Here is a 15,754-nt window from a genome sequence, read left to right on the forward strand (position 1 = left end):
TTAATTAGGTATTTTAAGTTAAAGATAAAGTAAAGAATCTGTTGGTATTGCGCTTGCGATACCTGATTTGCGAATTCGTCTATGTTAACATCATTTAACTCATAATAACATCTAGAAACATTTTTAACGCTCTCCTTGCTACCGAAATCATCGCAGTAACAAATAAAATCTCAACAAAACATCGTACAAAAATATCAATAAGCAAAATTTCAGAGAAAAATAAAATATAAATAAATCACATTTAAAATTATTGTCACTACTGTCGTCCTAAATCACGAACACTAATTTGAAACGGATCCGCAGCGAGCGCCGAAATTCACCAAGAATGCCCCTCAGTAATCTCATAAAGGGAACCAACGCCGCTCAAAAGGATTTAACAAGCGACATTCACAACTCCTCATTATATTTTTATACTTTATACCTCTGGTGGACATAAAGTGCGCGATCAAAACGCGCGAACCCCTACAAAAGGTAATTATGTTTTGATTCCTACAAAAAAAATCGAGTATCACAAAGGAGACTAACGAGATAAGAGCGTGCTAAATCGCTCTCCCCTCGGCCCCCGCTCGGATCAATTCGGTACCGAACGGTCGATTGGCTGAGCGAGACGGCTTCATCAGTGGGGCGGAGCGCCCGCGGGCCACGCCTCCGCGCCGGTGAGGGTCCCCGAGCGCCGGCCGCCGGCAGTCAACCTCCGACCGCGCCCGCATGCGTGCACGATCCCACGATCGCGACCAAGTGTCAACTGTGCTAAATGGAACTGACCAGTCAATGTTAAAGAAACAAAGTTGCGAGGACATTGCGAAAGAAGTGAACATGGCGATACAGAGTGTCTCGAGGTACCCGAGCAGCCCGGCCGAAGCGACCGAGCCCCCGAAGACTTCTCGGATCAGCTTCAGCGTGGCGTCTATCTTGGCGGATACTAAGGCGAACCAAATCGATGAGACCGAAGAGATGATCAGGCATCACAGGACGATCCCGGAGTCTCCGCTGAGACAGTCGCCTTCAGCCCAGCCTGAGTTGCCCGGTGGTAAATCTTTGTCCCCGAGGCCGTCGTCTCAAACGCCTCCCTTAAATTTAAACGTATCGGCAACGGTCACATCGTCTGACGAAGAGTATGAAGATTCGGTCAACCAGGAGGATTCGATAGTTGACGTGGAGGATTTACAAAACGGGACTCAAAGTGAAGATGAAGAGAGGTCGTCGACAATGGAGAAGGAGAGGTTAGGAGTGGTGCGGCCGACTCCGTTCAGCGCGCTGGCGGCGGCGGCGGCGGCGTACCACGGGCTCGGTTGGCCGGGACCTCCCTCGGTCGTGCCTTCCTTCGGACCGCTCTTCCAGTCGCATTTTCCTGTAGGACACTTAACAGGTTAGTGATCTTAATATATTTACCTTATTTACATTTTGTTTGGCTTGACCGAAAGAGGAAAAAACGTTTTAATTTACGTATGTTAACACAGAGCTGATATTTACCTGTTCCGTCTCTAATCAATTTATTATCCTCATCAACTCATTTATAATTTATAAGTATTTTTTTTCTGAATCAACGTTTATTGAATTAAGGTCAGCTTTCTTCCCTTCTTGTTTAACACTTCACGGTTGTTACAGTTTTTTGTTGTCTTCGTCATAATTTATGGCAGCTAACCGGAGCTCTGTCAAGTCATCAATCATTTTATTTGTGGAATGTTTCTTCCCGTTTATCGATGCTTAAATTTTGCTTTCCCTTTTGGAATGTCTTTTATTTTGATGGTGCGTCTACACGTGTAATCATTAACTTTAGTAGTGTCATTTGTTATGTAGTTTTTCTAGTCTTTAATTTACATTAGTTTAATTAAATTAAATTTAGTATTGCGGTCAATCAGTTATTGACAGTACTTAATTGATTCAAAAATTAATTACGAATATATATTTCTGTATTTTTCATAAGTATGTCGTTAAAAATCTTAAATGTTTATGTAAGAAATTGTATTCGTGTCTACGAATACAAATTTAAGGAAGTGAATGATGTTAATTGAACGCTTTACGCTTTAGGTAGGTACTGTTTACTCATTTTGGGTTTAGTTGAATTCCTTTATATGTCTACGTCATCTACGTACATAATTAACCGTTTCTATGATTCTATTTAAATAAATTGCATTAACAAATTAGAAGAGTTTTTAGTAGGCAAGTATAGGTTTTTATTAAGAGTTTCCTTAAAGAAAATAGGCATTTGTTGCTTGTTGACTTCGGAATTGTACAATATTGTTGTTTTTGATAAAAAATATGCACTTGTTTTAATAAATAATACGTTGCGGGCACCATTGTTCTTAAATATTGATTAGAATTTCCATGAAATTGTGATGCTAGAGGGTTTTCCGTTCCTTGTAATAGAAATCGGTGAAGGCGTTATATTGTGATGCAATTCTTTATACTGCGAGTTGTTATCATACGTATTGTGTTGGTGACCATAATTTGCATCAATAAATACGCTATTGTTAATATATTTGTGAGGTAATCAACCGCAACCCGATTATTTTTTCCTTGTTTCAATTTTTAATAGGTAGGTAGCGAATTAAATAAATTGTAAATTGCTAAATCGGTTTAACTAATATTGAAAATTTGATTGTATATGCATATTTTTGGGTTAATCTTCAAATACTTCATTCTTGAATATTTTTTCTATTATAATTTTTCTATTACGCAATTAATTGGAAAATGTATCGGTTTTTTATACAATATTGGTACTTAAACGATACTATGCGTAAAACTAGAATATATTATTTTTTATGTATTTATTTCTAATTAATTTACTTAAAATAATATATATAAATGTATAATGTATATATATCCGTTATTTATGGACTCATTATTGCTTATTTTATCAAGAAACCCAATTTATTTTTAACAATAAGGAAAATAATAGGTATGCGGTTAATAATTGACCGCCACAAATCTATTGTATAATTATTTTTATTATTTTTTTTGTAATTACTGTATCCTGTTATGATTGACTTATTTAATTGAAATGCATGTACCTAATGAGGTTTTATTACGTACGTGTTTAAGTCTATCGATTGAATAAGTATATGATAAAGCAATGGTAAAGTACATACCGATAAATAGAACGGAACTATATAATTACCTAAAATGTTTTGGAACATGAAAATAATAACTCAATATATAACCTACCTACTTGTACCTAAAATATTTTTTTCTATTGAAATGCCTGCATACCTACATAGTAAAACATTTGATAGATACGCACCTACTCTACTGCTTTTCTGCCTTAAATTCATTAAAATTAGACACTGAAATTGCATTAAATACCTACCATTCGTCAGTGATAGAAAAAGGTTTAATTTACATTGTATTGTACAAAACGAATTGTGCTGTGTTGTTATTTTACTATTATTGTGTCAGAAAATCTGGGCATTACGAGGTAAATTAAGAAAATAATTTCGCAATAATACAAATATGAAGAAGAAGAATATGTGCGTGAAAGGTATGAGTACTGAGAATACATCTGACAGAGAACAATGGAAGAGGAATAGTAGTGCCGACTGAACGAGTCCTAATAGTGTAATGTCTTGAAAGAGGCCCTTGCTAGCGCGCCGGGCAGTCATGAAACCATGCACACTATAATCTTGTTGCACAGAAAGAGAGATTACAAAACTTGTTACCACCTTAAAAAATATAAAACCAATATTTTAGTAGGTGTTGCCACCACCGATCCCACATAGAGTGTGATAGGGGGACGATATGATGACAAAACATCATAAAAATATAATTAAAACAATCTACGCAATCGAAATTCGCGACGCAAAATCAAATTAAGGGCCCTTTCCGACGAGGCGGTAGACCCAAAAATGGGTTAACAAAACCGTACACAAATCCCTTAACCCCTTGAGAACCGGTTGAGAGCAAACAAGCAAACAAAGCCTGTAAGCCTTACATAAATAACGGATCTGTCGAAATTCGAAACAATACGAAAACAATGCAAGATGGTGGATGGTAGCATGGCGAAAATATGGCGGGCTTTGCATACGATTTTACTCCTGTTAGGACTTAGGACTGGCCGAGTTATAAGACCGTCTTGTTGGAATTGTTGTGCATTGAATTATAAATAAGGCAATACATATATGGGGTATTAAATTATATAAGATCTTACGATATACCTAGTATCGCAATTTCTTTATTGATTTTGCCTCTGTATTTTTTCTTTTTTTGTATGACTTAAGTATTATACAATACTTAAGTTGCCGCACATGGCATTAACAACAAAAGGCTATGTTTTCGTTTTCATTACCATAGTTATAAAGAAAAAGTTTATTATGTACCTCAAATAATAATGAAGTATGTAAATTTGGGAAGACACTGGCTCCTGAAATACAGTTATAGTAGTTTAGGAGTCATGGCCTTATTTATAATTGTTACTTGTTTGTTGTAGGTACTCAATAAAATTTCTTTCTTTCTTTCTAAAAGCATAAGAATCTTGTGGGTTGTGAGGTAGATTACCAACCTCATCAACCCTGATAGTCGACTACCTTTGTATTGTAGGTACGTATTAAGTACTTTACTACTAAGGCATAAAGTGTAGTATGGTGCATTGTGACTCTACCTAATATTGTGATCCAATTAGATTCATTTCCGTATTGGTATAATATTTTTCCAACGGATTACTTAATTATTGTTCCACTTAATTGATCCGTTTATTTTGAATATAAATTTAAAAATGAAATATCTATTTAACACCTAAAACGTATCTTTCTTCCGCATATCAAACTATCTTAATTTACTTTTAAGTTAATATTAATTTCACAGTGAATCGATATCCGGGAAATCACGTGTTAAGGTGCGAATTAAACGATCGATTTAGTTAATCAACGACGACTACCCGACATGCTCGATTTCAATGCGGAAATCGATAAGTCGAGTTTTCTATAAATGGATTTCGGATATCCTGCGGTTATTTGGTTCAGTTTGTGTAATTAGGTTTATTGTAGAATTGTTTCCACAAAATTAAAACGTATAATTACACTCATTCTTTACGTAATATGTTCCGCATTTGAGAAATTATTGTTATTATAACAATGAAATTGCTTAAGAAAATGGTGCTGATTACAGCAGACACCTCCTAATTTTATTTTAAGTTATACCTGTGATTTTCTTAGCCACAGAAAAGGAAAGAGACGGATAAATGACAGCTGTTCATTTTGAAATGAATGAGTGAATGAAACAATCACCCGGACGAATCAAATAGGCATCTCGCTGGCAAATACTCCCATTCCTCGCCAGCTATGTTTAAGTTAACAGGGTACAAATTTTAGAAACCACTTGATATCAATTATTTACAATCAAACTCAAAAAGTAGAATTCAGTGGTAATTATAATTATGTTAGTATATTTTGTACGAAACATCCTCTATTAGTGTGTGTGTAGGTATATCCGTGACTAATGATTACGTTCTGTAAGCTTAGCCAATTTGTAAACGGTTACAAAAAACAATCAATTAACACTCATTTGGTATTTTTTGAGGATGCATTACGAACTACTTGCCTAGTTAGTGGAATATGTTCGCAAAAAATACACGCTGATTTTGATATTTTTTAGACTAAAATGCGTCGGTAACAGCTCCGTAATAATAAAAATATCAATTAAATTTACAAAAATTAAATTCAATATTTGTCAATAAAAAACTGGGATTTCATGTTAACTTAAAAATAATTCTGCATTTGTCGTCATTTATATCATCACCACTAATTTAAGAGCCACGCTCTTGTCAGTATAGAATTCTCCATGCTTCTTTTTTAGGGAAAAATCGGGCAGTGGTTTCTCTCTAGCCTTTCGCATTCATTTCTTTATTTATATACCTTTAATTTAAAGTCAGTCAGAGTTTATTTTTATATTAAAAAAATATTAAGTACAAAAAAATTAATTGGTAAGTACCTATATGAATGGGGAAATGAAATGAAATGAAATTTATTTGCAGGCATACACGGTTATAATAAGTAAGATATTATAATAATATAACAACATTGCACAAGCGTGATGCGCCAGAAGCCGATATGCAAATTTATTATTATTTAACCCTAAGAATCAATAGAAAGAAAAATAAAATAAATATACATTTCAATATAATTTTAAAATAGACTTACTAAAATACTAATCCATAATAAAACATAAAACAATATAATCATGCTATTTACATATTTCAAGGATGCATATAATTCAATATCATTTCAAGAAAAGACATTACTTACCTATTAATAAAACATTTAACATAAACAATTTTTCTGCTACAATGTACAATGGTCGGCTACGTCGATTTTTTATCCGTTTTACGACTACAAGGATATAGTTTATTATGGCCGGGCTTGTCGTAGCCATACTTATTACAAGCCACAGTTTCGCGTGTTGCGGTGCCATTAAGTAACATGCTGCCGACTGTACAAAGTACATGTTTATTCAATTAACGATTGCTAATCGCTCTATATTCGCTACCACTGAATTTGTGTGGCTTACTGTACCTTGTATGGTACGCAGATGGATTTATATTTATGACAATCTTCAGGTTTTATTCTTCTTCTATCGTGTGGGTTGTGAGGTGGATTACCAACCCCATCAACCCTGGTGTCAGGGTTACTATTGAGCCGCCAAAGGCCCCTGACATGACTCAAGTAGTCGATACAGGTTTTATTATAAATACAAAAGTAGCCGTCCCGTCCCGTCTGTCTGTTAGCTTTTCACGCTTAATTTATAAAAGTGCAGAATTGATTACTCGGATAAATAGATGCACTAGTAGATATAATAAAATAATAATAAAAATAAACATAATGTAGTATATCTATTGTCATGGGCTTTGATATATATCAGTTCTCAAGCCAAATGCACCACTACACTCCTGTACAAATATTCTTAGAAATATAAATAAATAATAATTATTATTATTATTACTATTTTTAGCGCGGTATATTCGCAGTTATTAATTTCTAAAATAACACCTGTATCTCTATTAACGACGATGCAGTAACAGTAACAGTTCGCCATTATAGGTTTATAGAATCTTTATTTTTTTTAAAGACTTACAGTCACTTACATAAGAAATACTTAATAATAATCATGTTTACGATGATATACAGAAACAAAGTTATAGGATGCTCTAAATATAAATATTTTGTATTACATTATGGGAAAGTTAGGCCTTATAATTTAGGCTTTAGGCATCAATACAAGAAACACATTTCAAGAACACATTCAGCTGCTTATCTTCCATGCTTCCATGCAATATGTTATTAAATCCGACAGTATCTGTGTCAGTTCTAACATGATGGACAATTGTTATGGACGATAGGATGATCCCTTGTCACCATAAGGTTCATCTTATCCATCTTAGGACTTCGTATGAACAGTCACTGCTAGTTGCCTTTGATTACTTGTGGCTCTGCCCACCCTATCGAGGAGCACGGGCGTGAGTTTATATATGTAATTGTAAAAAATATGAGCGTAAGTCTTTGGTGCGTAAATTGAGCAATAAATTACACTTTTGGAATGCAATTAGTCTTGCAATGCAAACCGTATGCACGCATAGGTATTATACTTAATTCCTATAGAAATTGTATTGCGTGTCAACCTTTGACATCAAGCAATAATAGTATACTGCAGTACAATGTAGTTCCTAGAACAACAACGGTAAAGGTATGGTATGGTTGTGTAGGTAACATGCTTTTAGAAAAGCGTCAGATAAGTCACTTATTTAAACCACATAGGCACATAATGGCCCCGATTTCTACAGACACCTCATAATAGTTATACCTGTCATTTTCTTATCCGCCGAAAAGGAAAGAGACGGATGATTGACAACTCTTAATTTTAGGAAGAATGAGTAAATGAATAACAACCCGGGCGAATCAAAAATGTATCTCGCTGGTATGCAAACCGTTTGACGTGTGCTATCAACATAATTCTTTAGGGTTATTAGCCAATGGTAAATTTTTATAGGGTTGTTTTAGATTTGTGTTTTAGATTAAACGAAGAAAAATAGTCATTGTTTATATATTATTTTTATTTTTATTATTATTTTATTATATCTACTAGGACATGAAAAAAAAATGTAAGTACAGCATCATCTATAAAGTCCTTCATTACCGTTTCTTTCTATTTATTTTTTCAATTAATTTTGATTTTATTTTCACATTTCGTTATTAATATAAATCATATTATCAATTATCATTTGGCTATGGACTAATAATAGTTACTTGGCCGGACAAATGGGGAGTGTTACCCGGCTATATATTATACCAGCATGGTAGAGCAAAGTCCACTGCCACTACTAATACCAACAGACATTATATATAATTACCATACATTAAAAATACCCATGTCTGCAACTAAGTGTCCTTTTCTAGACTTTGTTAGCAACTATTAACCTAATTGATAAATATTGCTCAGTAATTAGTGTTTAAAACTATATGCCACCTGCCCTTTATAATGTTAGTTCTTACACTATAAATATTTATAAGTACTAATTTGCATTTTATAGATAGCATTCAATTTAAAATAAATAATTTTCAATACTCGAAATAGGCATCGAATTAAGTTCGAATTCGTTGAGGAAATATAGATATTTAAATTTGATAAAATATGTTAAGGAAAAACTTAAAACAAGTACCTAATGAGATAAAAATATAGACAGAATATTTTACTTTTCCTTCGGACTATACAATACACTTAAATACGGGGGGGGGGGGGGGGGGGTGTTCGAAAAAAAAAAAAAAAAACAAATTGAAGCGAATCATCTAAGAAAGCACTATTGCTATTTGACATTTCTCGACATTATACACTTATTTTTACACGCGCAAATGTCAAATTGCTTTTTAAACGAATTGTTTTATTATTGTTAACCGATGTATGTAAATTACTTGCGTATATTTAAATTTAAACTGTTTGAATTAAAGATGTACAAAAGACGCAAAGTGTTGATTCGAATATTTTTGTCGGTTCTATAAATAGTGCTGTCCTTCATTGCTCCACTGCGGTTGGTGGAGATAATTTATTCATTATTATTCCAGTACTTTATTTAAATAGAAATGACAGTCACTAATTTCTACAAAATGCTCACAGAAGAGACTGCATTTTCGGAGGTATGTGACCTCACCTGTATTGGGATGGTTTTCCCTTCGCGGGTGGGAAGGTCTGACAGGCAGTCGCTTCTGTAAAAACCGGACCTGTCAATTTTTCAGGTTAGGTAAGCAGACCCTGTGAAAACGGGATAATGCTATGCTACGGAGATGATGATGATGCTCACAGAAGAGACTGCCAGGAATAACTTTTATTTATAACTTTAATTTCTCACGCAATAAAATTTACTAAATCACCATTTAACTATGTATATATAAATTCATGATAATGTGTAACAAAAAAAACAACTACTTAAATAATTTGCTATGAAAAACGGAATGTTTTAAAGCATGCAACGGGTATAATGTGAGGTGAGCATGAAAGCACCTCATTAAATATTTTTAAAGGTACTTCACGACATTTAGCTAAATTAAATGAATATATTAATGTCCCATCATACAAAACATAATTTAACTTTATATTGCCATAAAAATATTCAGAGCGTCTATCGTATATATTTTATCAAAAAAATGCTGTTAAAACGTAGACTTATTGGTTACAGAGGCTACCAATACCCCTGTAAACCTGTACACCTATTATTATAACTCTACATTATTTTAGTGTTATAGATAGTATAAATAACTTTCAGTAAGTAGTTATACCCTACACCCCTACTCTGTACTGGGCTGGTTTTTCCTTCGCGGGTTGGAATGTCAGACAGGCAGTCGCTTCTGTAAAAACCGGACCTGTCAAAATATTCAGGCTATGTAAGCGAACCCTGTGAAAAACGGGATAATGCTAGGGGGATGATGAACTTTCAGTAAGTAGTTGTTTATAACTCTATTACGAGTACAATAAAAGATACGTTCCCGCTTAAAAAAATATAACACTTTTGCTCAGTAATTTTTTTATATTCTCCCCGGAATACTAAAAGTAGATATTGTTGAGTTTGTTTTTGTTTAAAACAACCTGATTCTCAAAAACAACGTCCCAGTTTTAAAACCTAAAGGCGCTTTTTTTTGACGTGACTTATTGTAGATTTGCCGCAGATGGCATTAACTACTTGGCCGGACAAATGGGGAGCGCTGAAGGCTCTCACCCGGTACAACGTTTAAGACAACAGGCCTGAGCGTGCCCAGTTGGGCGCGAACCTCGGCTCAGGGCGTCGTCTGAGAGGAAAAATATTTGAAAGAATTAATCGACCCTAGTGGGTCGATAGCGATAAGCGCTGAATGAGGGAAATCGTCGACCACGCCGGCGGGATCGGTATCGGGGCCCTGAAGTGTTTGGTGTCGCGAGCTGATTGGCTGCCTCTATGGCTAGAGTAATAGGGTCGTCGAGATCGTATATTACGTCCTTCGGACGCCTTTTCAGTACCGTCCCTAAGCGGAATGTATTCGGAAGCCGCAACTACCAGGGGATTAGGGTGGTGCGGAGCAGAATAAAAAAAAACGTTTTGAAGCTAATTTGAGCCATTGGGCAATGGTTAGCAGACCTAGGTCAATGTGCAGATTTTCATTGCAAAGGAACCATGGAGCTCCCGTAGCTTTCCGCATGAAACGATTTTGTATTACCTGTAGACGGTGACCTAAAGGTGCGGTGACACTGTCGTCTGCCGAGATAGCGGCGAATATGGCTCGGCTCGGCTCGGCCACTGAAAAATAAACGCTCGGCCAACAGGTTGCTTATCGCGCACAATGGTCCGAACGCAAGCCATTCACAAGCCATAATATGCGTTAATACGATCATTACTCCCACTTTCCTATTTGTTTATGAACCCGCATAATGGTCTATTACGAATTAAATTAAGTAGGCAGTTTGATTGGGTTAGAAAATAATTTTATTTTGGTTTAGATACGGTCTGTCTTAGACAACACACCCAGTCATACAAAAAATGGCTGCAATTTGTCCTCTCGTCGTATATTATTTTAATCGTAGGTTATTTTAAATGTAAAATCAAAAAGTTCACGCAAGTTAATGCCATAATGAGGTCTTTATTATTTAACGAATACGGTAGTGCACTAGGTAATAGTTATAATTACAACGTTTTTTAATATTGGATGTAAGTACTTATTCTTGGTATAGGCCTCAGTTGCATGAGTGAAAAGGCTAATCACTTGATTGTCCGAAAGTAAGATGATCCGTGCTTCGAAAGGCACGTTAAGCCGTTGGTCCCGGTTACTACTTAGTGATGTGTCTAGTCGTTACATGAGCCATGTCGGGGGCCTTTGTTGGCTTAATAATAACCCTGACACCAGGGTTGATGAGGTTGGTAATTCGCCTCACGGTCAGTCACTATTAGTTCTGGCCAAGTAGTTAATATCATCTGCGGCAAATCTGCAATAAGTCACGTCAAAAAAAAGTCACTAATAACAAAGATGCGGTTTTTGCAAACCATTCGTTGGTATACTGATTATCATTTTCATTATGCAGTATGACAAGTTGATTAGTAATAAACCGTCTAACTGTGAGTTCAATTTGTAACTGTAAACACTTTAATTACATTACACGACCTATGATTGATGTCACTTAACGATAATGATAAATAAGAAAGATTTTATGAAGCAAACGTCCTTATGTACGGCTTTGAATGGAAAAATTAATACATACATACAAGGTGTGAGGGACATCGTAACGAAAACTTTGAGGGATGATTCAGGTCATGATTCTGAGCTGATAACAAGTTAAATTTTCCGCCGCAAAAGTATGAAAATGAAAATAATAAAAAAAAAACACTAAAATTTTCACGAATTTTCCGACAGGAAATTCCACTTGATATCGACTCAGAATCATGGTCTGAATCATTTTCCTCAATATTCGTTACGGTGCCACTAACACCCATACCTACTTGTATAGCTTTCTGTACTTACACTTTCGAGGTGTAAGTGACATCGTAACGAATACTGAGAGCGATAATTTAGCTCATTATTCTGAGTTTAACATTAAGTGGAATTTTCCATCGCAAAAGTATAGACCTGATCGTGATTTCTGCGATCGAAAATTTCACTTGATATTAATTCAGTATCATGGTCTGAATCGTCACCCTCAGTATTCGTTACGGTGTCACTAACACCCTGTATATAAGATCACGCCTGTTTCCCGGTGGGGTAGGCAGAGACTACGGAATCCACTTACTACGATCCTGACACACCACTTTCGCTTCTTCCACTGTCATCAAAGACATGCATGCTCGCCGGTTTAGAGTTCTCTTAACCTAACCTATCTTTAAAACATCTTGAAACTTATAAAATAATAACTGTGTATATTAGCTTTTATAAGTAAGGTATTAGATTTTTACAATCCGATTGTATAAAAAAAAATCCATCTAGACACCCACCCCAGCCACTTGTGTTGTGACCCACTGGTCATACTACTATTTTATATTTTTAATGATAGACCACAGTCTCTACTTCTCTTGTGTGTTGTGAGATCATGACCGACTTCCTCAACCCTGGTCAGGGTTACTAATACTACATGTATGGTTAGTGCAAACAGCTGGCAAGAAGTGGGTGTATATTGCATACGTCTGCCCGACCCTTTGGGAGTGTAGGCTTGATATTATACGTGTGTTGTTATAATAGCGTAGTTTTTGACATTTGACGAATTGTCGCTTTTTATATTAATAATAACTAAAAGTCTAACTCGGACTGAGTATAAAACTATAAATCAAAATGCAATAGAATAAAAATAACATAATTACATTATATTATTATATAATAAATAGCCACATCTATTAGAAAATAGTTACTCCATTGTGTCAAACGGTCAGCCTATAAACTGTGTGCCATGTTTAAATGCCGAGAATAATACCCATATTGTTCATTGCACTCGCCTGGATTTATTACTTTAATAAGTAATAAACCTTTTAATTTCACAGTTCCTGAGATCCTATTACTACCTACATGTATTGATTAGGACTACGTAAGGGAGGACATACGGGAAAGTACAGTACAATTATACTCGCTCCTTGTTCGAGAGGTATTTAACAGTGTAGTCTACGTCTTATGCTCCAGCATGGTCCTCTCGAACAAGGAGCTTCGTATAATTGAGATAGAACTTCACTTACAGGTAAGTTCGTTTAATCTCATAATTATTGTACACAGCAAATGTACATTTTGTGCCACTGTGCTACCAATGGAACGAAACTGGTATAAGTCTAACTGGCGATACAAATTGCTTATTGTTTATGCAATATCAATTCCACATATCAACGCGTGATTATCTTTAATACGGACTTTGGTTAATGCAAAAAAATATATTTATGTATACGTTTTTTCTACTTAAATGTTATTGCTATCATTACGTAGAATCATTTGTTTTTATTTTTTTTCCTGCTGCCTTTATCTTATACAAGTCATTCTATGTTTAAAAAGCATTAAGTACTTATACCTAACGATCACACAAAAGCATAAAATGGTATTTTCATTATTATCCTATAAAAAGGCTACAAAATTGCATAAGTAGTACAGTCACGTACAAATTGAAAACTCGACCCTGTGTGCGTTACATAAGTAGGTACTTACATTATGCAGCGGTGTGTGTTCTCCTTTATTCCACCTAACGATAATAGTAAATAGTCTAGTACATTATATGGGAACTATTAAAATAATATTAGAATTATAACTTGCAAATGAAAAACTTGCCTATTAGTTTATAAATTGAATTTTCATATTAGAAGCTATTTAAATCGTTATATGTAAGGCCTTTTTCTTTTTGTTTATTACACGTTTACATTAATTAGGTAGGTAGCATTGTGAAAAATTGTTTTAAATTTTTAATTTAAATAAGAGAAAATTAAAGAAATCAATTATTTTTAAGTTTAATTTTACCTAATCGTTTTTTTACGCTACTCAGATTTAACAAACACGTTTCAGAAGAACATCGGCTATAGCATAATCCAACAAAACATTTGCAAAACTTATGTAAAATCGATAACACATCAGTATTAGTCGAATTTGTCTTCGAACCTTCCTTTTTAGCTAATTAGTATTGTACAGGGTGTAACGGAAGGGGGGTATCAAGCCGAAAGGGGACAAAACTATACCTTATGTAGATCTTATCTGCAAAATTTCAATTAAAAAAAAACACTTTTGATATTTTTTTCAATTTCAGTTAAAAAAATATTTTAATATTTCCAGCATGTAAAAAACACGGCACAGCACTATTGAGGTCACTGTTCTTAATCCACTCAAATATTGGCACTACACAAATCTCCTAGCGCGTCCTGGTCGCCTGGTACTCGTAGCGCTCGCACGGCCGCGATAGGTACGAAATTCGAGCGGGCGGCGGCTTTGGCGGCAACGTCAAAAGGAGTCGGCGGCCGATTGGAACAATCCGAGTCGGCGGCACGTCGGCGACTGTAACAAACAAGAATGACACTAAAGCATCTAATAATTGGAGTCATTTTGCTTTGACAACTATTCTCACATTATTTTATGACGTGTAAAATAAGTTAAAATTACCTACTTGTTTAGGTAAGGTATTTAATTTAATAGTAAATAGGAAAAAAAGTGTGAAAGTGTGGGTAAGTAGGTAGGTAATTAATAATTAGACTTACGTTTTACAAGAAAGGTTCGAAATGTCGTCATCCCCGTTCGATGCACAGACCTGCCGCTTCATCTGTCCACAACACTTTCGAAGCAAAGTCTGGTGAGCTTTCCACTTGAACTCGGTACCATTCTCAGAATGCCACACGAGGTAAATAATCAGCAGGAATTAGCTCGGGCGTACGTTGCATGTGGTAAGGTTCGCGTGGTAGTCCTTGGGTTGGCTGCACGGCTAGTACGGCTTCTTCAAACTCCGGATCACGGGTCGCCGAGCGGCCAGTCTCGGATGACGCGTGGAAAGAGCCCGTTAAATGCAGTAGGCGATTGACCATTTTCCTGAAGCAATGCAGTGAAGGCAGTTGCCTGGCTTCATCAGCTGGTCTACCTTCTATGAATCGCTGATACAAGTTCCGTGCTTCACTTAAGTTGCCATCGCCGGCACCCACACACATCATCATTTCATAATAACCTACATTACTCAAAGACACCTCGAACTATCACTGATCACAGTTATCACAACAAATCCAAATTTCGAACTTCACTCCACAGATAGTAAACAAGCACTGACAAATAATTTGACAGTTTACTTTCGTGTGCATGTTTCTATCTCTTTTGGAATGCTAGTATCCTGGTACTTAAGGGTGTGTTATTTCTTTGTGCGCAATAAAATATTTTTATGGTATTGTTTGAATGAATGAATGAATGTATTGTATTTTATGAAAGTAGGTACGTATTTTACTTTGAACCTAGAAAAGTAAAAAAGTCGTTTATCTAATAAGGATCACCCGCGCTCACACTCTGGCACTAACACAGAATTGCCACGTTTCTTCGCAAATATCCCGCGCAATAGCAGAAGGCGAAATTAATCTGTCAATAATAAGACATACTATCACTCTGCCCGTATCCCTAATGGGGTGGGCAGAGTCACAAGAACATCCCATTAGCGGTACGAGCATGATAATTATTTATGTACCTATGTTATGATTACTTGTGGCTCTGTCTGCCCCATAAGAGATAAAGGCGTGATATTATGTATGTATGTTTGGTACGGGCATGTAGCGATACGAGCGTGTAGTGGTAAGTGAAATTCCGCAGTCTCTGCCTACTCCAAT

At 35.5% G+C, this 15,754-nt stretch overlaps 1 protein-coding gene across 1 annotated transcript in view; it reads left to right on the top strand.

Moving 5' to 3' along the window:
- The first annotated feature begins 670 nt into the window (after positions 1–670).
- LOC126377140 (muscle segmentation homeobox-like) overlaps positions 671–15,754 on the top strand; it is a 34,798-nt gene continuing 19,714 nt past the window's right edge. Inside the window, exon 1 of the mRNA XM_050024819.1 lies at positions 671–1,369. Within this exon, the coding sequence (XP_049880776.1) occupies positions 709–1,369 (661 nt within the window). The 5' untranslated portion in view covers positions 671–708. The remainder of the gene's footprint in view (positions 1,370–15,754) is intronic.

This window comes from Pectinophora gossypiella, chromosome 22, assembly GCF_024362695.1.
Source record: "Pectinophora gossypiella chromosome 22, ilPecGoss1.1, whole genome shotgun sequence".
In the NCBI taxonomy this organism is placed as follows: Eukaryota; Metazoa; Arthropoda; class Insecta; order Lepidoptera; family Gelechiidae; genus Pectinophora; species Pectinophora gossypiella.